Source organism: Amphiura filiformis, chromosome 5 (genome assembly GCF_039555335.1).
Source record: "Amphiura filiformis chromosome 5, Afil_fr2py, whole genome shotgun sequence".
NCBI classification, from domain to species: Eukaryota; Metazoa; Echinodermata; class Ophiuroidea; order Amphilepidida; family Amphiuridae; genus Amphiura; species Amphiura filiformis.
The window spans coordinates 55,965,782-55,990,695 of record NC_092632.1 but is presented as its reverse complement, the minus strand read 5'-3'; the positions used below and the strand labels follow the sequence as shown (position 1 = coordinate 55,990,695).

General features: G+C 36.1%; 2 protein-coding genes across 4 annotated transcripts; one reads left to right on the top strand and one right to left on the bottom strand.

Moving 5' to 3' along the window:
* Positions 1 to 1,826: 1,826 nt before the first annotated feature.
* LOC140153415 (nuclease EXOG, mitochondrial-like) lies at positions 1,827 to 6,654 on the top strand. 2 transcript variants are annotated; one of them, XM_072176171.1, is made up of 5 exons: positions 1,827 to 2,035; positions 2,497 to 2,655; positions 3,416 to 3,555; positions 4,728 to 4,922; positions 5,385 to 6,654. In XM_072176171.1, the coding sequence occupies exons 1-5, from the start codon at positions 1,888 to 1,890 to the stop codon at positions 5,853 to 5,855; spliced, it is 1,113 nt and encodes a 370-aa protein (XP_072032272.1). In that variant the 5' UTR covers positions 1,827 to 1,887; the 3' UTR covers positions 5,856 to 6,654. The 2 variants fall into 2 exon arrangements, with proteins under 2 accessions (XP_072032272.1, XP_072032271.1); XM_072176170.1 differs by having other exon boundaries at positions 2,488 to 2,655.
* A 6,024-nt stretch (positions 6,655 to 12,678) lies between these two features.
* LOC140153414 (ATPase inhibitor mai-2, mitochondrial-like) lies at positions 12,679 to 24,889 on the bottom strand. Of its 2 annotated transcripts, XM_072176168.1 has the most exons (5): positions 24,690 to 24,889; positions 23,968 to 24,016; positions 19,621 to 19,653; positions 15,632 to 15,721; positions 12,679 to 12,880 (listed from the first exon to the last, which is right to left on the bottom strand). In XM_072176168.1, exons 1-5 carry the CDS (start codon positions 24,749 to 24,751, stop codon positions 12,725 to 12,727), a joined length of 390 nt encoding a protein of 129 aa, XP_072032269.1. In that variant the 5' UTR covers positions 24,752 to 24,889; the 3' UTR covers positions 12,679 to 12,724. The 2 variants fall into 2 exon arrangements, with proteins under 2 accessions (XP_072032269.1, XP_072032270.1); XM_072176169.1 differs by lacking the exon at positions 19,621 to 19,653 and having other exon boundaries at positions 24,690 to 24,886.
* Positions 24,890 to 24,914: the final 25 nt, after the last annotated feature.

The window sequence follows — 24,914 nt, the reverse complement described above, 5'->3', positions numbered from 1 at the left end:
GCCCCGTCGCTGTAGCACGGCAACAGCCATACCTTCGCCGTCGGTGTAGCCCGTCAAAAGGTATAACCGCGCCATCGCTGTAGCACGGCAACAACGATACCTACCTACCCTACATTCATTTCCTCAAATTGGTATAGCATCGCGCCGTCGGCGAAGCCCCCGTAAAAAGTTACCGCTCCGCGCCGTCGCTGTGGCACGGCAACAGCCATACCTTGGCGCCGTCGGTGTAGCCCGGTAAAAAGGTATAGCTTCGCGCCGTCGCTGTAGCACGGCAACAACGATATCTTCTTACCATAACGACATTAACAAGTTGCACTACATAAGGTGCACGTTTACGCCGTAGGTGTAGCCACACGGAAAACGTCTACCTTCCCGCCGTCGGTGTAGACCACTCAAAAAGGTCTAGCTTCGCGCCGTCGCTGTAGCACAGCAACAACAATACCTTCACGGCGTCGTTGTAGCACAGCAACAAGGAGACCTTCATTTCCACAATCACATCATTATTCATTACGTCATACGCATTCACTCCATACAGTCAATACTACGCATTCTTAATTAAACCACTAATTAACATTCGTCTTATCAATATCACTTTTAGCACTACTAACAATCATTGTTAATTAACTACAACACCCCTCTTATCCTTCAAACTCATATCTATTATGTTCGCTATTAATTAATTACCACCACCCTCTTATCCATCACAATACATTTAATTATATCATCATTCATAGCCAATTAAAATCAGCCTATTATACGTCATAGTAATTATAATTATATCATCCTTATTATTAACATTATTTTTCGATGTAATCAATCATTATTACTTTAGTACATTAACACCTATTACGCATACTTTATGCGTAATAGGTGTTAATTAAATACAAATTACATACAAATATGGCATCACTACTATCTATAATAAACACAATTCATTTAATCCCATAACACTTATTACCTTCACCAGTGCATATTTTATTCAGTTAAACGTTGACATTAAAATCTGGGTCATACCTACCTTTTACTTTATTCAATTATATCCCATTAATCACTCATTCGCGCCGTTCTATCTTTTACTTAATCCAATTATATCCCATTAATCACTCATTCGCGCCGACGTCGGCGTAGCTTTACAAAAAAAGGTGCAGCTTCGCGGCGCCGTCGATGTGGTAGGGTATTCTAAAGGTACTCCACACTGTGTATTGGTATTTTGTATTCTCACAAAACTTTACGAGAATCCAATCAGATTCATGTAACAAGCTACGAATCTGAAAGACCTCATGGTAGGCCTACACTCTGAATTCATTGTGTCATTATTTATATTTTAAAGTGGTATGGTATACCGGAGGGGGGGGGTATATCCGGTAGACTTTAGTGTTCAATGACAAGTTAATAGGCCTACAAAAAGTGTTCAATTTGTCAAAATCCATTAAAATTCTGCTTGAAATTAGCTTTAAAATGATGTATATCATGTCTATAGTACTTGACATTTAAGTAGTGAAAAATCAATAAAACAGTCAATAAATCCTTTGTTTCCTATTGTTTATTATTAAGTTCGATGGAGCATATCTCAATAGTGGCACTGGCGACATCCGGGCTCAGTTGTGCCGAGGGGTCACATATATGGATTAAGGCTTTGAAGCCCAATATATTGCTAGGTATATTGCTTAAATATGGCTTAAATTTTGTTGTTACATCAATCCTTCCCGTCAGTTATTACTAATATTATTTCAACATTTTTAATAAAGAATAACGGAAATCGTACATTAAGGCTTTAAGTGAAATGGTACTTCTAACTTACCCATGTATGCTCATTATTGATAATTCTTTATAATTCATCCACAGATGCAGACTTGGTAGTATTTACAGGAAGATCAGCATAATAATATGGCATCGTCATTCAGATATGCGTTTGGTTCGGGTGTTGCCACTGGATCTGTTGCCTCTATAACACTCTACTCATTGTATTCTTACATGATCCAGCCCATGATGAAGCAGGAAAGTGCACAGTGTGCTACACAGGTTCAGTTAAAAGGTGAAGGAAATTATGGCATATTAACTTATAAACTTACACACAGCGATGGGTGTAATAAACCCAATGGCAAAGATTTCAGTTATGTTGCAACCCACTACCTGGGTAAATTTCATAGACTTGATGCTAAAGATTTCAGTTATGTAGTGACCCATTCGTCTGGTCTACAAATTTGCAAAGACGGCAAACCTGGTGAAAAATTATGTTTCAGTAAGAGTCCTGGTTTTGAGAACGAAGCAGTGATGAGCAAGTGGCATATGGCACTGATTGTAGGTGTGCACATGATGCCACCCACCAGCAGCTAATGTGTATCAAGATGATTTGCAAAAAAAAAATCCCCTTGCTTTTTTTCTGAGTGAGGTACGGTATGTAGTTCTCTCTCATTTGGCATCTCACTACATATGTCATTTTCAAGCTATGACCTAAATCTTCAAATGTTTCTAACTTTTATATAGAAATTCCAGATATGAAACCTTATGGAGGTAGGAAAGACTTCACAAAATACGGAGTCCCAGATAGAGGACCTAATATACGATTCTACAGCAACCATGCTCTGAGCTATGACCAAGCCAAGCGAATACCAGTGTGGGTTGCAGAACATATCACTAAGTATGACAGCATAGGTAGGTCTTATGGCGTGCATTCATCAAGTCCTGGTCATGCCAAATGGATACTAGTGTGTGTTACAGAACATATCAGTGATGTCTTGAAGTATATATGACAGCCTAGGCAGGTGGTATGGCAACTATCCATTAGGTGAAGAGCATGCCAAGTGAATTGTGTGGGTTACAGGACATGTCAGTGATGTATGGCAGCATAGGCGGTCTTATAGCAACCATCCAATAAGTTAAGAACAAGCCAAGTGAACTGTGTGGTAACAGAATATGTCAGGGATGTCACAAAGTATGACAGTCTATAATGAGCAGGGTGTAAGCTAGCCACCTGTCATTTTAGACAGGCAGTTTGCTCCTGGGCAGGCAAAATTAATGCCTGTGACATATGTGATGTGATCAAGCAAAATCAGTCGACACTCGGAAATATTGATTTTGAGATATAGCCAAACAAAGGAAATATTTCCTTTTGTTTCCTCTTGTTTTGGAAAATCTTTAACTGCTCATATCTTTGGAACTGGTTGTTCAATATGCAGCTTTGAAGATGTGTTTACTATCCTGTAAGAAACTGAAAATTCAATATTTCTGAGTTCCAGCTGATATTGCTTGATTGCATCACATATATGCTAAATACTAGAATAAGTTCTCTTTAATGATCACAGAAGGAGATAGTTTCATCATTTCCCTTTGGATTTTTTGTTGTTTGACTTTTTTTTTTACTCATCTAATTTGGTCAAGTGCTGACACTTATTTCCAAATATACTCACTGCAGGTTCCGCAAATCGCAGACATAGCTATTTTAAAGCAGATGACAACTTCCCATCTATATTTGCTGCTAACAATTCAGATTACAAGAGAAGTGGGTGGTCAAGAGGTCATATGGCACCAGCAGGGAATAACAAACATGATCAGGTACAGTAGAAATGGAGAGTTCAGATCCATACAAAAAAAATATATCTATTTATAATATTTTTCTCAATAGACAAATAGAACTTTCTTGACTTAGCACCATAGAACTTGAAGTACTCTAGCATTCTAGAGAGAGAGACATGCCTCCATTCCATTCAGTTGTTTGCTAGCTGCTCTGTTTCAGGTAGTGGGAACTGGACAGCTATGGCCTTTCCAGCGCAGTAGTGGATGGGTCCTTCGCTCCTTTCTCTAGGTTAAACTCCTGATGGTAAACTTGCATTGGAAGTCTTACACAAGCATTGAAATGGCTAAATTAATTTGAGCCAGTGTCACAGCATCTGTTATTGCTGTGGTGACATTAATGGATCTCCTTGTCTACACATTGTAAAGGTACCTCATTTAAAATGTCTAATTTGTACCAAGTTTAGCTACCCTTTTCGAGTAACATCTTTAGTAACCCTTTTTGCTGTTTTTGATACCCTAAATTAGATATGCTCATAGAATGTATTGCGCTCGGCCATGAAAAAATGCTTGTTTTATGATGTACAACTTGAAATACCGTAACCCCCAGGGGGTCTACTGCACGAGGAAGGAATAAGGAATCCATGCACCCTGCCTTTGTGTTAACAATAGATTAGATTGTAATCACCTGGCCAAGATTTACCAATGCATGCCATGAACAAAACAATTCTCAACCCAGGATGAAGTGGGTATTCCTGAAACCTCCCTATGTATTAGCATTTCAGTAAGAACCCTAACTGGTCACGATAGCTTTGGGAACCACGCTCCTGATGATAATCATTTGAATGTACAAAGGACATAGTTAGGGAGGGCGGGTTAGTGCAGTGGTCTTCTCACTCGCTTCTCACCACTGTGGCCCGGGTTCAATTCCCTGTGGTGCCACATGTGAGTTTGGTTGCCGATCCATGCTCGTCCTCGCAGGTTTTTCTCCGGGTGCTCCGGTTTTCCTCCTGCTTCTAAAATCGGACCTCTTCCCATATCCCTGTCCCGTCATATCTGGAAGCATCCCTTGAATTTAGTAGCCTCTGAGCACTATTGGGTTTAGCCTGGCTTCGGCCAAATGTTATAAATAAATAAAAGTTGTTCAAAATGTACAGACGTTTGGCAGATGTGCAATAATAACATTTCATTGCAATTATTATTTTCTTCCACAGGAGGCAATGAATGATACATTCCTTTTATCTAACATCGTGCCTCAAGACATCGATAACAATGGAGGATTTTGGAATCGATTTGAGATCTACTGTAGAGAACATTTACCTGAGCACTTTGAAGAAGTGCGAGTCATCAGCGGACCATTGTTCTTACCAAGTGAAGGAAAAGATGGGAAAAAATATATCAAGTATCAGGTAAATAGTCAGAATTCAAATGAATCGTAAGGTGATTATAGATGGTCAATGCTGACATCATGTGCCTTGGAGCTTCAATGTACACTACAAGATTCCTATTGGGGCCACCTACACACAGAATACCTACGCAGTACCAATGCTGCTATTGCACAGGACCCACCAGTGGTACTGCATTGATACTGTATTGGTTTGTTATAAAATATAGCAGAAATTGCACAAATTCTTTGTGATGTATGAAATATGTTCATAAATGCCGATGTTGTCGACAGTCTTTTTTTTAGACCAAGAACATCAGAACTCGCTGACAACATAGATCAGTAATTACGGTAATGTTACCAAGTTCTTCCTAAAATCAAGATAAATGCAGTGTTCAACTAATTCTGAACTGTAACATAATATTATTATGTTTATGCATTGAACTGTGTTGTATAATTATATTATTTTCTTTATTTCACTTTATAGGTCATTGGTGATAATAATGTTGCAGTACCCACACATCTCTACAAAGTCATTGTCACAGAGGGTGCTTTGCAGTCAACTCAAAAAGGTGTCACAGGACCTTTTGCAGGTGCTTTTATTGTGCCTAATGAACCAATCAAATCCAAAGAGCCTCTGAAACAGTACCAAGTCCCACTGATGAAATTGGAGAAAGCCTCTGGTGTGCAGTTCTTCCCAAAACTCAGTGGGCATCACTTAACTGATTTATGTACCGTGGATTCTTGTGACTTGATATCTCAGGATTTGCTAACATTGCGATTTATCTCAAGGAAAATGGAGAATGCTACTACAGTTCATAGACTGGAGAAATCATGGCAAGAATTTAAGAACATTGACTTCAAACCTGACCAGAAGGAGATTGCATTTTTGACAGGGGTGTATGAAAAGAAAAAGAAAGAGTTGGAGAAGAAAGAGAGTGGAAGATCAGAATTATGAGATGACTTTGTGTTTTTCCAGTGACCATTATGATGACTATTCCCAGAACTGAAAACAATTATTTTGATCCAGCATGAAGCGGGGCAGGGACATGGTTCTTAGCAGTGCCTAGATTTCGTGCCATTTTGCGGGGATCAAAAACCATCTGAGTCACTTCACTTACTGCATGATTCAATGAAAGAAATTGATTCTCGCAACAAATATTACGAGAATCGATTCAGTGATTCTTGTCGAATCTGAGGCCTTGCTTAGTTTTAGTCCCAGATGGCCTGCTTCATATTACGGTACCGGGTAATACCAGGGCCGGATCTTAACTTTTTTGGCACTAGCCAGTCGGGCATGTATTAAACTCTAAACAGTTACACGCCTGAGAGAAATTTAACAAGCCCAAATTTATTCCACAAATAATGTTAAAATAAATGCGAAAAAGAAGATGATAGACGATAGTCTAGTAAGTTAATACACGTAGCAGTTATCCAGTTAAGTGTTAAGTTTTTAGATGTGAGCACTGCTTGTATATTTCTTCATGACATTGATAGGTGGAGGTGGAGTTCTTGAGGTATAGATTTAGCAACCAAGATATTAAAGCAATTTGTAACATTTGCAAAGTGAGTCATCAAAATTTTGTTCAGAATTATTTATACAAATAAGGTGCCAATTGTTACATGCAGCACTTAACCATACATTTTCTGTTAAGTTTGTTTTAATGGGGCATTTCGTGATCCGCAGCCTCATCACCCACTTTTCTCAAAAAAGTTGAGATTTTTAATACCACTAGAAACCTCTAGCTACATAATGTTTGTGTACAAAAAAATTTTTTGCAGATTAATTCATTTAGCAAAAATATTGTCAAATTTGAATTACGTTCTGGTACACCAGAGCAAAATTACAACACAGTGGCCTACTGACCTATGCAGCAGTGTATCAACACATAATCATGCATAACTCGCAAACACAAAATCAGAATCAGCTGAAATTTTTGAAAAATCTTTTTGTTGATATCTACTGAAAAATATCATAAAAAGAGGATGCTAGGATCACAAAATACTCTAGTGTTATTTTAATATATGGCCACGTGTTTTGAACTCACCACCCTTAGCGTTACATCACAAATATTATGAATTTTTACACCAATCAAGTTTCAAATTAGAATATCTCCACAACTATCAACCCTAAACTAGCAAAAGTATACATTTTTGGAAAGCTGAAGGCAAAAGCAATTTAAATATACACATTTCAACTCACTGTACAGGGTGACCTTGAAGTTATACAGGGTGGAATAAAAAAAAATCCAAATAAAAATGGGTCATTTAATGCATTGCTTATTACTAACTTGCAGTTATAAACTGAAAGTAAACAACATTGATTTGGTTAGAGGTTAGGGGAGCCTACTGACTCTGGAAGAAAAAAAAATCACAGCTGTTTGTTAATCTCGAATACAGGGTGTCCCAAAATATGTTCAAATTTTTTACAATTCAACATATTTTGAACTGAAACATTTTACCCCTAACCCATACACAAAAAGTAAGTCCATATTTAGATTCCTCATCAAATTTCCTCTCAGAAAATGTAAACTTTGACTATGATAGGATAAGTAATTAAAAATTTACAGCAACTTTTAGATTTTGAAGACATCCGCATTGCTTACTACAGTGTTTAATATGAAAACGGGTAGTTTTGTACATAAACGTTTGCATTTTATAGACTAAACCAATCATAAAGAGTTAAAAATGATTAAAAACAATTAGCAGAATTAATAATCTTTCAAAAGAGCTCTTAACCATGTCTGTAGCCCATATGGATGCAAAGATATGATCAGTTGATTCAACGCACACACACAAAATCTTTATTTCCCATAGACTTTGTACATACCACCACCGCCTCATCCGCCACCGCCTCATCCACCACCTCGGTCATTCTGAACTCAAACAACTCTAACTCCACTATCTTAGCTGATAAACAATTCTCCTTTGGAGGTCTGTTAGGGCACTTATATAGCTACAAAATGACACCAAACACACTTCAATACCTTTTGTTTAAGCAGAGATATAACAATTTGAACGAGTCTCGATTTGGAAAAGCGTAACAACACCACCATTTTTGGGTGGCGAGTTCAAAACGCGTGGCCATATAGGAAATATTTTAGCTAGCAAATTTGAGTGCTGGATGTTGATTGAGTAAAAGTTAGATTTCACAATTAGTTGTATTTTATTGATAGATTCAATAGTAATACACCGACAAATCATATACCAGATTTGTGATGCCATATTTTGGATCAAAAGAGGGGCTACAAAACCATGAATCGAGACAGGGATATATTCTCTGGATCACATCTACGACTCACTGCTTGTGCAAACACCAAACCTTGGCAATGAGACTACCAGTTTCTGGGGGACAGTGAGCCTGGACATCTGTGATCAAGATGACATAACCTGTCATTGAAAGCGAGTAAAAAACATTGGATTTGTTTATTTTATCAAACATCATTAATTAAATAATATACAAACTCATGGGATGGCAATACTGAAATAACTGTTTAAGATGTGGGAGCAGAGGAGAGTTACTACATAAATTATGTAATGGAGATCCATTTTGTCTTGTCAAATTATGAATAGGATATAGTTTATTTATCTTAGGTTTGAGTTTATTGCAAACAGGGTAGGTGATCTTAGTGCATGAGTGTGTGCAATAGGTGATGCAATCAAGGAAAGTGGTCATTTATATTAAACACATCCAAATTAAAAAGTCGCCACTAGTTTCATCCCCATTTAAAGCAATAATGTGTGATTTGCATAAAGAATAGATTCCTATTTAAATGTTTGTTTTCACTGATCACATTATCCCCTTTTAATTTCGAGCCAAATAAACGAAGACTAAATGAGGTATAACGAAGAAAATTGCAATTTCATTACAACACCTACAATGCGTGTACAACGCTCGCCGATCGTTACATATCATACTGCACGGAGAATCACGCTCGACGTGTGTACACATAAGCTGACATCCACGGGAGATGTTAGCAAGCTGTTGATCGATGAACTCTGAATAAAACCGGTCGACCGGTTTTAATATAAAAGTTAAATTTTACTGTTATTAAAGCACTTTAGGCTTAGTCTTTTGCGTGGTATTTTAGTACACCACTGGGTATTATAATTATGCAAAAAGTAGAAATGCAAGTAAAATTGAGGGCGTCGCTGTGAAGCAAATCACACATTATGGCTTTATCGGAGTCTGATATCAGAGTTTATGGCAAAATAATTTATATAATTTTCTATACACTTTCCTTTGAAGGTTGATACCAAATTTGATATCAAAAGTTTAATCATTGTGAGGAAAGTGTATAGAAAATTATTATATAAATTATTTTGCCATAAACTCATCAGACTCTGATTAAAATGGGGATGGAACTAGTGGTGACTTTTTAATTTGGCTGCGTTTATATTGATTTCATGATAAATGCCAAAAGATTCTTTTTGCTGCATGAAAATATTTTTTCAATGCAATTTTCAGCATATTGGACTGAAATGTATGCTGTATGGGCAAAAATAATGGAACCATAAATGAAATCCAATAATTCCTCGACAAGTGATTTTGCCTATTCACCTCAAGTTATCTTGTATTTTTAGTCCAATGTAACTTGTAAAGTGCCTTATAATAATAATAAAGACTTCAAATATAACTTGACTAAGAATGCTTTGTCTCCATATTGATGTTGTAGCCTATCAACCAGTCATAGGAAATCATCATGTAAACCACCAGATACTGATATTAGAAGTTGGTGAAAAACCCGTTTGTTTTGATCAACTTAGTTTATTGCTAGATTTTGGGGAACAAACCGAAAGTTGGATGATGTACGAGCCTATAGAAACTTATTCCATTAGGGCGGAGGGGGTCAAAAAGTCCGATAACATAAAAACTACTTGAAATATCGGTCAAAGTTAATCTTTCTGATTGGAATTTCCACCATTTCACACTTGCATTCAGGGAAGGGGGGAGAGGGTCAGCCTCCTATTGAAAGTACTTTTGTTTAAAGGACTTTCGGTTTGTTCTCTTTATAGGGTTTGTTTAATCTTGGGGTTTTGTTTTCGAACTTGAATAATAATGCACTTTTTGTTGAATATTTTGCCTATTTAAAAAATTTGTTATAAAATCAAATTTATAAAGAGTTACCAACCAAGTTGATGCAAATCACAAACCAAGATTTTTCAGGATATGAAACGTACATTTCGGGAGTAAAATTGATTAAAACATAAACGCATCACAAAAAGTAAATACCGCCCCCATTATTATGAGACTACTCAAATTTCAAAACTGAAACTGATGACCCCTTAAGGGGGTACTACACCCCTGCCCAATTTTGTGCCTATTTTTCCATGTTTCTCAAAAATTATAGCGCATTGGTGACAAGTAAGATATGTATATTATTGGGGCAAGGACTACAACTACTGCACTGGAGATTTATTTCAGCACAGATAACAGTTGTGGAGTTAGTCAAAAATGAGGGAAAACCAATATTTGATCAATAAATCAATAACTACTTGCCTTGAGTTGCTGAATTTTCAGTGCAGTAATTGTAGTCTTTGCCCCTATAATTTACATATCTTACCTGTCACCAATGCGCTCTAGTTTTTGAGAAAAGTGCAAAAATAGGCACAAAATTGGCCAGGGGTGTACTGTGTAGTACCCCTTAAATGAAAAAAAAAAGAGATGCAGATTCAAATGTTGCATTAAAAGCTACTCAAAGGTTTAACTTTAAACCTGGTCTGAACAATGAGGTATTAAAACAGAGAACCAACTTCATGATACTTGCTCGTCACCTATGTGCCAGGTAAATAATCGGGAGATGCACTATTTTGCACTCCATGTGCATGATGAGCGACAAACAAACATGGTGAAGTTGGTACTCTTTGTTGTGCATCATTGTTTAGACCAGGTCTTAAGTTAGACCTGGTCTAAAACTTTAGACCTGGTCTAACTTGTTTGTGCATTCCGGCTTTTGAATCTACATCTTTTTCATTCAAAGGGTCACTATGGCAACACATCATGGTTAAGACACACAAGATATCAAAATTTGCAGAAAACTGGCTTCCTTTTTGCCATTTCAATTTTAAAATTTGATTAATAAATTTTGAGTTATCTCATAATGAAGGGGGTAATTTCTTTGTGATATGTTTGATAAAATGTCAGTTGGAAAAGGCCTAAGATAGAAACAGTTGATACCCTTCAAGTACACAGAGAGAAACAATTATCTTAGGATGCATCGGAAGTATATATTGATTAATAATATTTATTGCATGTTTACAAATTCTCTTATCACACATAGTCTCATGCACACAAATTACAGACCCAAAATATGGAAAGAACACTAACAATAAATGTCTTGTGAATGAACTCGTAATAAATCAAAGCAGTGTCTGGATTAATTATTTTGCAGATCAACTCTTTCTGTTTTATATTCACATTTTAATTGTAAGAAATGCTGAATCACTGGAAAGTTAACTGATCACATCACATCATGTTACACTTTCACAAACACAATGCATTATGACTGTATGCCTAAAGTGGATTGTACATTGCAGTATTGGTGCCTAAGAATTCACAATGTCCATGCTAAGAGTACAATGTACATAGCGCACACAGCACGCTCAAAACAACTGAGCAATAATGAAAATGTTTTTAGGGATGGATTCAAAACCTAACTCACAGCACCCTGCCGGAACCGGTGGTTTAACCACATCTGCTGTTTGGCACAATAGAAACCAGGCCCAACTAATAGTTGTGCTAAGGTGCTGGTGGTTGGGATTTGAAGACATCCCTTCCTACATATTCTTATGTTTTACTGTACGAGTTACAGGACACTGAAAATTATTACATGGACTACACTTTCTAAGATTAAAGAACTTGTAAATTGGCCTTATTTCTATGTTTTTGTTTTGAGAATTATATAAAATATACCAACAACAATATTCATATCCAGTTCACACAACAGACTTGATAACCACTACAATTCAAACTTTTAAGAACTAGGAGTGAGTGAATGGGTGGAAAATATACATTACTGAAAATATGAGATTAATTTGAGTCACTTTTTTATTAGTGTAGGATAGTTCATACGTGATGTGATCAAACAAAATGAGTCTAATGTCGATCAAAATAAAAATTCAGGTTTCAATTACATTACATGCGGCATTCTCAGAGCTTTATTTCACTGAAAACCCCATCAAAATATGTCTAGCGGTTCCAGAGATATGACCATTTTTGGTGTTACTATTATTGGCCATATCTCAAAATCGATATTCCCTACATCCGACTCATTTTGGTTGATCGCATCACATATGGTGCTTTGAAGCAAAAACAAAATATGTGACACAATTGATATGACCTACTCAGACCAAAGTCAAGAAATATTGAAAATTGAAATATTAACATTTCTATCTTTTTTTAAATGTAAGGTTATCTGCGTTAAAATCTACATTGATTAGAAAATTACTAATATTTCTGATGTTTTTATTGTCTTTTAATCCGTATTTGTTGTCTATATCTCAATTTTATTATTGCCGACTGTCGTCCGATTGGATAAGATTTAGATTTTACATGCAAATAACGCACAAGGTGTTCATTCTGTAGTGAAGTTCAGATTCACATATATTATAATCAAACAAAATAATTTACAAACAAAGTATAGTAAGCAATCATTTGCATATTTTCGGTTACGTAACATAAACAGCAAATCCACCCATATTTATGTAAGTTACTGCAATCCTGCACAAGTCTGTTGTTGTTTCATCATGTAAATTTTGGTGTTAATACTGACACCTCTGGAGAACAAAGTCTACTGGAAATGAATCAAAACTATAATAGTCTCTTTATTAATCGCTATCACTGCCCTTCTTGCCCAATTGGTCAATTTCATCAACACGTTTCTTTAGTCGGTGAACCTCTTCTTGATGCCTACGGATTTCCCTTTCGTGAGCTTCAATTTCATCATCGTGGTGTCTTTTTAGGTTTTTGAACTGTTCACTTTGCTGCAGGAAAGAGGAATGCAAAAAAAGAACTTTTAATAATACAGCAAACATGTACATAGCAGGGGCGGATCCAGGAATTTTCAATAGAGGGGGCGCCGAGCCACCGCCGCCGCGGCTCGGCGCCCATACAAAGTCAGGCGCCACTCTGCAAAAATAGAGGGGGCGCGCGCCGCGTGTGCCCCCCCTCTAAATCCGCCACTGCATAGACAAAAATGACATTGTATATAAAATAATTAGTGACACTACAGGTATTATTTCAGATTGATTGCAAGATTTAATATATTAAAGGCCCTTTCAGTGATCCTGGCGAAAATGCAAAAAATTTAAATTGTTTATAAATTGTCTAAAAGTGAAGGATAAGTCATTAAAATTGTCATTAGACATAAGGTATTTTTGAAATGAAAAAATTTGGCAAAATATGAGGAAAACAGCAGTAATTGTCAAAATTGAGGCCCCGTTCAAATGCATGGAGCTAATTTATGTACTGTCAGTATATAAATTAGATTTCATGTATGGCTAACTCCAGCGTGACAGACGGGACATTTAGATGGACCTTTTTTTTTTCAAATGCCTCAACAAAAAAATCTACAAGACATATCCCAAACTTTTATACTCCAAGTCAAAGAGAACATGTCATAATTTAATTTAAAACACACAAGATGAAACCAAGTGATTCAATGGCTGTATGGTTGCAAATTGAAATACAGCGTGACAGACGGGACGGAAAAAACATCATTTTTTTTAGAAAAGTACCTTCTTGCAAAACTCTATCTGTTCTCAAGTGAGATTTATTGAAAAATGCTGTCAAAATTAAATATTGGTACATAAACTCTCAGTAAACATCATACTCAAAAAATACAAAGCTGAGATTTTTATACCTGGGCTCGCCAAAGTCGTGACAGGCGGGACGTGACAGGCGGGACCATTTTGTAACATTTTTTACAGTGTTCTTTAGAGCAATGGCGAGTTGCTCAAATATACTTTGTGGGATTTATTTTCACACAGATATTACAAACAACATCTAATCATGATAAAATATTACCTTAAACATCATTTGAGACCTCTCATGTGAGGGGAGTCAACCTCAAACATCCAGTACCCATAAAAATTTTAGAGTTTACAATGGTTTGACTGCCAGATGGAATTTTAATTGTCAAAATGAGCATTAAATCATTTTTTATTGGCCAAAATTTAGTGCAGAATATGAATCTGAAGTAAAAAACTAAAAATGTCTGACTTGAGAATTTCCCCCCATTTGATTGTACATGGTAAGATGCTAAAATGTGACAGACGGGACACATTTTGAGATGGAATATCTTCTATACTAAATGTCAGTGAACAATTTTACTTTTTTTTTTATATGAGGCCTACTTGATAGGAGATAGGAATTAAGTTTTGAATAAAAAATATATTAAAATATAGAAAATAAACAACTTTTTGATGTTTTTCTGTGACAGACGGGACATTTTAATACCCATATTTGAAGGCAGTAGTATGTACATTTATAATGTTACTGATACTGATGGGTTTAAATTTTGTTCTGGAATTGCAGTAAAGATATCAAAGCTGATATTAAACCACTAATACATATCTTTTGTGCATCTACACTAGGATCTGCAATACTCATAAGATCAGCAATTTCCTACAAAATTTGGGATACACGAAGCTGTTCCAATTCCCCAAACTTCAAATTGTCATAAAAATGTATAAAATTATGCGAGGCAAAAAACAAGATTGGTTTCTGAAAGCTTTGTTAGTCTACTTTACAGGAAACAATAACTTGGAAGCATTGAATGAACTTTTAAAATTCATGCAAATGTACCATTTCTGTGGAGTTAGCCGTATATGTCTGAAAATTTGACTCCCATGTGACCTTGATTGACCTCTCCCCGGAATGCCCGGAAGTTTCAGGAGGTGAGCCCAAGCTAAATTTATTCAGAATCAATCATAGATCCCAAAATGACTCTCAAACTTTTGTTCTATGATTTGGTCACGGATTCTACAGGCCGGTCCTGTACTAAAATACACAGCTTTCAGCTATACCACTAGCAGGCAATGTTATCTATAACAATGACAAAGGTACACAAATCTGAATTTCGATTATTTCCATGATTGTCCTGATGAGCAAATCACTGAATGGGCCTTTAAAGGATGTAAAATCTTCTGGAAATGGGGTCATAATTATTATTTTTTTCTCATTTCCAGAACTGGATACATGTATTTCATCATAAAAAGAGCAACAAGATGGGGGGTGATATTGAAAGTGATGTTAAAAATAGTAAAATGGCTCCACTTATGTATATTTAAAAGGCAAAAAACTAAGAATGTCTTAGAGCTTACAAAGATTCTAAACCCAATGCGGAATGTGCCCCCCCCCCCCCTCCCGACCTCAGACTCGGTCAAAAATAAAGCTTGAGATGATCAAAACTTCCAAAACTTGTGTAATGAAATATTTTCACTAACTTAAAGTGTTAATTATAATCATTTGGAGTAGCTACGTGACATACTAATACATTCTTTGCCTAAAGTAAATTTCCTAATTGTTGAGAGTTCCAGGTACTTGATGGCACTGATCACACGCTCGATGATCACCACTGCGCAGTGATTGAACGCCTTGTCATGATTGTTGATCAGCCAATTAGAGTGATTATTTATCTTTTCTGCGTTCACCCTCGCATACACTGAATGAACGGCACATAATTAGGAAATTTACTTTTACACCATACAACACCAGAATCATTAATTACTCACAAGTTTCCTGAAATATTGCTCCTCATGAGCTGCTTCCATCTTGCCGAATGAACCTCCAGCATCACGGATAGAACCTCCAGTACCGCCACCCTAGTGGAAATAATAGGACACAATTCATCAAAGGGTGGGCTTCAGTAGATATTAGGGCTCATATTGAAATACCCTACCACGCTTTCACACAGAAAGAAGGCAGGATTCCCCGCTAAGCTAAGCGCCTCAGGAAAGCTTCGGTCATAAAACGGATGGATTATATGCATCAGTGATACACCCAGCACAGGATTATAACAAAAGAAGGCTAGCACAGGAAAGCTGCAGGATGGCGCACAAAAAAAAAAAAAAAAAAATTTCAATATGAGCCCTTAGTATATCATTCAGTTACTTTCTTACCAGCCATCTTGTATTGTAAAGATGAATGAACTCAAGGCATGCTGTGTTCTATTATCTTCATAACTAAGAAAAAATAATAACTGTTATACCTCATATATAGATTCCTGTCATCTGATTGGTTGAAAGTGCAGTCATTGAATTAACTATGCCCTCAAAATGAACTATGGACCGGTCGTGGAAATGAACTATGGACCGGTCATGTGTGTCCCGTTCAAACTGCGCAATCGCAACATCCACATACCCATTGGCTTGGGTATATAAAACAAATATTGACTGCTTCATATTCGGGACATGGTTAAGATTATAGGCCCGCGGTGATCTCAAAACCATGCTATGACTCTCGGCTGCGACTCGGGTCATAGCATGGTTTTGAGATCACCTTGGGCCTATAATCTTAACCATGCCCCTCATAGCAGTCAATATTTGTATACTATAGCCTATTATAGTACTATCAAACATTTACCTAAAGTTACTGATGGTGATGAATTGGTTACTCTATCAATATGTTCACACTCACATTTTGAAATGCAAGGTTTTCTATACGCTGGCGAAGTAATGTAATGATTGGATTTTACTACCATAGCAATAAGGTGAAAACAATTTTTGAATATACCGTGCTGCACTGGTACGTTCACCTGGTACCTCTGCATTGAACCAGATCATGCTGATCACTCACACCTGTAAGATTAGAAACTTTGAAAAGACCGGTATTGTATTCCATCTATGATTGCAGACATACACAGGTGATAAGCGCAACCTGCTTGTAGTGCAGCGCGGTATATTCAAAAATTGTTTTCACCTATGGCTATGGTAGTCAATCCGATTATTACATCATTTCGCCAGCGTATATGAGAAGAAGGGGAATTAATGGAGGGTATGTTTCCCTTTTTTGGTACATTATCTTGTTTATTCCACATTTACACACTCAGCGATTGGCTCAACCCATCAAAGCTGAGTTCTGGTTTGATGTCTAGAATGAACAAAATAAATTCAGGGCTGAAAATATTCAGGACAGCAGACTCGTCAAGAAAAGCACAGGTACATGTATAGAGCAAATCACCAACACACAGAGTGTTGATACGACTCGCCATCATCAATCATCAATTATAATGGTTGGGTTTTTTTTTGTAAAATTTTAATTCTAATATCTCATGAAATAAAGGCAACATGAAGGTACCTTAGAATACTTGGCAGGACCGGTACCTAAAATATGCCTCTTCAGCAGCTGTCCCTAACAGCAGTTCCTACATGGGTCCGGTCATTCTTTTCATACCCACTACAAAAGTTTGAGATATGCCCTGAACCCTTAGGAATTTTATTTATCAGATTAGTTATAGTTAAGTGTAAGTTATTTGTATGTACTGTAAGTTAACTGTCTCTGCAAATACCTTTGTGTAACTACTTTTAATACAAACAGGATTTTATGCATGCATTTCAGATGTGCAGTGAAATATTGTGTGATCGCATTCAGGTAGAATCAGAAGTGGATCTCTGGTTACAGAAATTCTACCTGCTTAGTTAATGGGGATCTGCTCCTCTACATGTACAACTCACAGCACAAATTAATAGGTCTTATCTCATCTTAAATTACTAAAGGACTGCACTTGGGTGCAGATCACATTCATTTCACTCAAAGCATCTAGAACCTTTACATTGTAAGTACCAAGAAATATGGTCAAAGAAACAGTTCAATTTGATTTCTGTTTAAATTGAAATTTCCTATTTTCAAACAATAGGTCAGTGAATCTTGTGATGTACCCACCACCAATTGCAACAGAAATCATTCAAGCATTTTTTTTACCCCAGATATAGTTAAGAAATATGTCACTGAAAATCAAAGTAGTGGAACATATTTATTAAATACAAAATGACCACCAAAACTAATCATTTTAAAATCAGTGCTGTATCAGCAAGTAATGATAGTGGTAAAATATATGTGAAACAGCCCAAAGTGACAATTTTAGAATCTGTGCTGTATTAAGCAATTGTGTTAAAATGTATGTGAAACACTTGGGTATATGTTATTGGACACAATAAATCAATTTCCAACATGTTTAAACTGGTAAACAAATTCATGCGAGTTGAAGTCACAAAAAATTAACATTGTTTCAAAGTTTCACAATATGAACACTCAGAAGTTTGAAAGAAAAAATGGTAACTCTTGAAGCATGAAAGAAAAATTATCTGCATAACAATGTAATTTTCAACAAATAACAAGTTGATAAGTGTTTGTCATAAATGATGTGCATAATCAGTTGAGTACCTGACTGAAGTAGGCTATAATAGACATGATAGATGATGTGGCATTTCAATAGTATTTCTTGCATAGTCAAAATTACCTCTTTTAGTCAATATGACCTTTCACCTTTGTTTCAAACCAAATGATGCACATGTATGGGTTTCAATGTGCTACAGGTCAAATACCACTAATTATGTATTACACGGGTTTCAATGGGAAAATGCCTAATTTCGGGTGCAATTTTCTCATATTCAGAACTCTCACAGTTCAATGCCACTAATATCAGGTGAAACTATATGATTTAGATGCCAAATGATCAAAAAATTCAACATAGGTTGACCTGAGACTTTTTTTGTTTTAACGCACTGCACCGTAAACACCTTAAAATGACAGTGCGCCCTCGAAGCTGGAAGTTACAATATGATAGGGCGACTATTTACTAAAAACCGAAGCCGTGCGTGTATGAATTTTGGTACTATTACAACAAAAATGTCAAATAATGAGAGAAAATATACCATTTTGAAGCATCAAACCCTACAAAGTACTTTTTTGGCTATATAACTTGATCAATTTCAGCGATTTTAATGCAGTCTTTTCTAATGCCATGAAAACAAATAGTTCCTCGTCGTATTTCAATGTATCGCCCAGGCCTATTGGTGGTCTTTAACCTACAGTCGCAAAGTAATGTCAAATTAATAAATTATTAATCGTTTTGTTCCTTTAAACTCAAGTCTGCATGCACCCTATGCTCGACCCTACATGTACGTGAAACTTACATTTGGTGATTTGGGGGAAGTTATCACTAATTGAGTTTCTATTGCAGGACATGCTATTTCTATGTGATTCAGTTAAACTGCATGTAAAAGATGACCTCTCATTAGTTTGTTTAGACATTATTCTTCACACACATGTATACGAGCTAACAAAGGCACAGCTTTAGGGAAAGTTATCAACAATCTCAGGACATGCTATTTTCTATGTGATTCAGTTAAACTGCACATTTGTGCAAGATTACCTCATTAGTTTGCAGACAATCCTCTTAGGGAACTAGGGATAAGGATAATATAACACACTTGTTGTTTGCAAACTTCAAAACAGCAAAAAATATGGTACATGCTCACTCAGGTGCGGATCCAGGATTTTGAAAGGGGCCCCACTCAATAATGTTTTGGCTCACTTTGCTCAACCAAACTGATTGACTCATACGTTACATGGTGGCCATTCTATAGGGGAGTCAGAAAACTGCAAATCAGGGTCAAAATCACCCATTTTCACCACATCTGAACAGTTTTTCTATGCAATCTCTCCAATTCCCCAATTTTTTAGAGCGGGAGCCCCTGGATCCACCCTTGTGCTCACTTACTGTTGGTAAGGTTTTTGTCAGTTCAGAATCAGACTGTTGGTAGGTTAAGAAAAAAAAGACAACTTATAGAATTCAAGCTTTGGACATAACTGTAAAAACTATTTCAAACTGGCCAATACATAGGTAGCAGTTTATAAAATCATACCTTATACTAGCAAAGGTGAGGGTAGATTGAAAAAAAATCAAGGTAACCATATTATGCGCATGGATGTTTTCTTTAATTTGAGATATCAGTGACAGCAAATAATGGAGAAATCAGCAAGCTATGAATCGACGGAAGGTACAGATTGGAAAAGGGAAGGTACGCAAGGGATTTTTTTCACAAATTCTGTCGGTCGAACATCCGGGCTATCTCTAGTCTCTGGCCCAAACTGCATGTGGCTCACGGTTTGTTGCGAACAACAGAAACCGGCTGTGAAGGAGGCTACATAGCGATGTTGCTGGAGTGGCATTCAATTACGGAAAAAACCACACTCGACCATGGAATTTAATTATAAGTTTGTCAGTATATGGTCGAATCCAACCAAAAGTGTCCACGGGCCAAAAATAAAAGTCCGAAATAAAAATGTCTCCACAATTTTTTCCTTTTGCCCATTGATTGATGACATATTGGCCTTATAGGAACCAAAAGTGCCATTACTAATCTTGAAAAATAAATCCAGGACGTGTGATAGTAAATGTGATATCAAAACCCAATGTTACCTACGAATACCACTAGGATGTTTTCACTATCGCAATACTAATCAACCTAAAACAAATGGAATATTCCCATTAACGCTTTTTTCGTGTAATGTACAGTGTAGACCACAGGGTGTCAGGAAAATGCTAGCTCAACCAGAAAATATTTGTTTTTATTTTTATAACGCGTCAATATGATCTTAGTCAATTTATGCTAGTTTATTTTTTTTAATGAAGTTTAGGTCAGTTTCTGTATTTTATTTATCAAATGAGTATGAATCAATTTACACATTGTATAAGAACGAGTAGGATATATGTTTTCAAGAATATTAGGAATTATACGCATAAACCTAACGCTTTATACAATGAAAAGATGAAGAAACCCGGGTATTCGTAGGTAACATGAGCGATTTAACAATATCTATATTGAGTTTTGAGGTTTAAATTTTGCTATAATGGTAATGAATTCATAAAATGGTAGTTTTTAGATCTCTTTCAGATGGTACGTCCAAATGAATAAATGCTATTACCTTAGATCAAACATTTTTGATGCTTTTAGCAAAATTTTGACCACTTCATTTTGATATACAAGTAGTTAATCAGCAATTTTACATAATAAATAATTGTTGAATGAATCCGTATATGGGTAATAATAGTGTCCTGGGTACCCCTTAAAGTTTTTGACAATTAATTTCCATTGGTAGGGACACTTCATTACACTTGTCATGTATTATGCTGTATTAAAGTAACATTTCAGTATTTGTAGGTAAGAATTAGACTTTTGGTGGATATCGCAATCAAAACTTCATTTTATAAAGCACTTGAATGTATTATTTTCTTTATGTGCGTTTATTGATACTTTAGACCCTATCATGTATTAATAATGTCGGTTCACAGCGGTTGAAAGAGGATTGAAGTAAGAAACAAAGGCACTAAAATGACTTTAATTTGTGTAATTGCACACAAATCGCTTAAAACCGTTATTGCAGATTTGTGAAGTCCATCTTGGAGTCAGTTACGTCTTGTGGCCTTTCGTTTGAGGGCAACTACAATTAGCTTTATACCAGGGTCCATCACTGTGTTGTCTAGATCATGAGACAATGAGAACAGTCGTTTTTCCATGGTATTCGTAGGTAACCTTAGCGAAAACGTCAAAAGTTACCTTCGAATAAATCAATTTGGACACAAATTACTCAGAAACCAGAAGGTCGGTAAACATTTAAAATGAAGCACACATGACAGTTGACAAATCCAAGTATTTATCCCCTTCTAATCTTCTTTGAATCTGATTTTTCTTTCAAATGAGCAGACCGTCGTCTATTTCAGTACATATTTTTCAACAATTAAGCCGTATTCAGTTTTGCATGGTGGGCATGTATGTGAATTCGCAACTTTCATTGACATATGATTTGATAGCAAACATACAGGCCTTCGTTATGTACCAATATGGGCATTGGCATGAATGGCGGTGTTTCACAATACTGTCATGATGTCAAATTGTATTCAGTAGGTAACATTCGGTTACGAAATTTACCTACAAATACTTGCTTTTATTGTTGACATCTCAGAAATATTTAAACGCAGGCTGTTGAAACTTGGTAGAAATAAAGAGTGTATTACCCTGCACCTATTGCTTAACTATTGTTTACTATTCTCTCACTTTGTGGAAATGACACAGCTTTTAACATGTATTCGGAGGTAATGCATATTTTTTACCAAACCTACCTTTGTGCCATTTAGAATTTCTGGCAGCTAAACACAATAATAAAGATGTCCTAATGCAATGCATTTCAGTATTGGACATATCAAAGCTTGTATCAATTATGCATTTATTAGTGATTTCAATCTTTTAAAGATATATCTAGTGCTATGAAAAATTGTATTCGTAGGTAATGTAAAAAAATACCACTCAAAAAATTATCACAAAAAATTCATAATTATGTACAAATATGTGAAAAATTTAGATTCAATCCAATGACTTCTTTTCATAACTGATTTAGATGTTTTTAAAAATACTTTGAAAAAATGGGTAAAAATAGCATGTTTTGGGGTCTCTGTGTCTAAGTTTTTCACAGAAGGGGTCTTATTATATATGGCGCTTGGCGTATGATCAAAGCGAATAAACACAATACAAAAACGAATGCCAATTGATTACTACTTTTAAGTTATGGCCCTGAACATGCCGTGTACACTTTTCGTTGGATTCGACCATATAAACGGTAAATTAGGTAAGTTTCTTTCACTCTGAAGACTTAGAAACGGTTGTTTGATTCCACTGACTATTTGCGATCGAAATTTACATTACACCAATGACAAAAATCATCAACAAAAATCGAATCACGGACTTGTTTTCACTCGAACATCATCAACCGGAAGTGACGTGACACGGACCGACAGAATAAATAGTAAATTTATAATGCAAACTCCAAAGGCACTACTAACCCTGTGTTTTGTGTACCGGTACGAATTAAATGAATCTGTAAACACATATTTTTGTACAGTAGTCACTTATTGACCTGCCATAGGTCAGTTAAAGTTTGCATTTTTTTGCCTCTTTATTGTCTTTGCCGGTAACAGTTTCTAGATTCAGCCAGTCAACCAAGGAGTATGCCCATAAGCCTTTTTGAAGTATGGCGGGCACAAAAGGAGAGGGCATACTTTGGAGTGAGTAAACTTTTGTATGCTTTCTCAGCTGACAAAAGTTTACTCACTCCAAAGTACGCCCTCTCCTTTTGTGCCCGCTATACTTCCAAAAGGCGTATTACACAGAACATAATCCGTCTTCATCCGAGTATAGTCCCACCCTGTTTTTTGGTGAAAAATGTTCAACATTGGGGTGGGATTATACTCGAATGTATTATATTTTTTTTAAGTTATTTATTTTTTTGGTTTTGGAGTGTCCCTGGACCTATAGCTAAATGCTAGGATCATTCATGGTTGACTTACAAAAAAAAATTGTAGGCCTATGTGTTTTTAATATGCAAAGTGATAATTTGTGTTTATGTCATAATGATTTCAAAATGGATACAAATTCAATGCATTTTGAAATCATTAATAGAGTATGACAATTTACAATTTCTGGAATTTTTTCAAAAATGGGGAGTGGGACTATACTCGAATCGAATGGTAATATAATTAAAATAGGGAAATGTTGTGTGTTCATGTTCATTTGTTTGTCTGTCCATCAAAAGGCTTTTTTCTATTTTGATCTAAACATAACGAAGCATACACAAGAAGAAAGCATAGATTACTGTGAGTAACATAACCACGTAGAAATACTTCCAGTTTGCCAGTTTGTCACAAATTAAAAAGCACTAGCGAAATACAATTCGATATGGTATCAATCGCCATAGGCCTGTACTATAATTATGTCAAATGTTCAGTGATTCTTCTCCTTTTGGTTATCGCTCCTATTTACTCAGCGAGCTAGTTCACAAAACTGATTCCAAACATTCTTTTTGAACAAATAAATATACCTGTAACTTTGTTACATATTGTAATGATACTTTGGGGTTCGTTTCCAGTTCTTACAATTTTCTACATGTACAGTTCCTACATGTACAACAGTCCTTCAACAGTTCCCACAAGTTGGTTCTTATCTTTTTGTTAGAAACTTCTTTGTATGGACTAAAGCTTTCAAGAAATAGTTGCCTTCCTATTTAAACTTACCCTTCCAGCTCCTGAGCCAGATTCTCCTCCTGCCATGCACCGTACCTGACTGAAAATGAACATAATTGAGAAGACATTGTCATTAATCACATCAGTCTATTTTATTTTATACCTTCAATACTTTGTGACAACAACAAAATACAGACAGCAATTACTCTTATAATTGAATGTGGTGACTAAATGTAGTTTTATTACGAAAATGTTTACTTTGTTGGATTGGCTATGGCATGCCTTTTGTGCAAAAAGTGAGCGAACCTGGTTATTGTAGCTTGCAATTAAAAACAAATATTTAAGCCTAAAACTTGCAACAATATGCATGATAAAGGAGGAGTATAAAACATTTCACTATGCCTATGGCAGAGTTCTCAGTCCAAGGCAGGCCAAAAGTTAATTTTTTTATTTCTTCGTGGTCTGCTCCCCCCCCCCAAGTTGATCTACTGCGAGGACCAATGAGTATTTAAAATCGCCATGCGTAGCTATTGAAAAACGAGAGGATTCGCCGTACTGTCACACACAGCAATTTTTGACACGAAGCTTTACCTCACTTGTTAGGCTCAAAATTAAAAGGGGACATATCTGACAGTAAAAGCTAACATTTTATGGAAAATAAATACTGATCTATTTTTACAGAAATGTTATAATATAATTATGGCTTTTAGATTAAAATCAAAAGCAATGGCCAATGAAAAAATGCTTGGTTAAACTTTACTGAGTTTACTCACCACACAGCCGCAACTGGGCGATATACCCGAATACCTGCAAGTCTAGCTAGTATCAATGACATGATATTTTGGCAATTGTTGCTGATATTTACGTGAGAATTATTTTAGCACACACTACAAAATCGAGGGCAAAAAAGACCGAAATCGTGCAGAGCAGAACAGAAACTGAAAATGCCTTGACCCACCGTGACCTCAAATGACCCCGGATAATTGATTGACCTTTAA

What these genes read in the sequence shown, in the direction of transcription:
- LOC140153415 (XM_072176170.1), top strand. Translation starts at nt 1,888, where the DNA reads ATGGCATCGTCATTCAGATATGCGTTTGGTTCGGGTGTTGCCACTGGA. An exon ending in TACACAGGTTCAGTTAAAAG is followed by an intron (nt 2,036 to 2,487) that starts GTGAAGGAAATT and finishes ACTTTTATATAG; the next exon opens with AAATTCCAGATATGAAACCT. An exon ending in CACTAAGTATGACAGCATAG is followed by an intron (nt 2,656 to 3,415) that starts GTAGGTCTTATG and finishes TACTCACTGCAG; the next exon opens with GTTCCGCAAATCGCAGACAT.
- LOC140153414 (XM_072176168.1), bottom strand. Translation starts at nt 24,751, where the DNA reads ATGTCATTGATACTAGCTAGACTTGCAGGTATTCGGGTATATCGCCCA. An exon ending in CTGGCTCAGGAGCTGGAAGG is followed by an intron (nt 19,654 to 23,967) that starts GTAAGTTTAAAT and finishes ACCTACCAACAG; the next exon opens with TCTGATTCTGAACTGACAAA. An exon ending in AGCAATATTTCAGGAAACTT is followed by an intron (nt 12,881 to 15,631) that starts GTGAGTAATTAA and finishes TCTTTCCTGCAG; the next exon opens with CAAAGTGAACAGTTCAAAAA.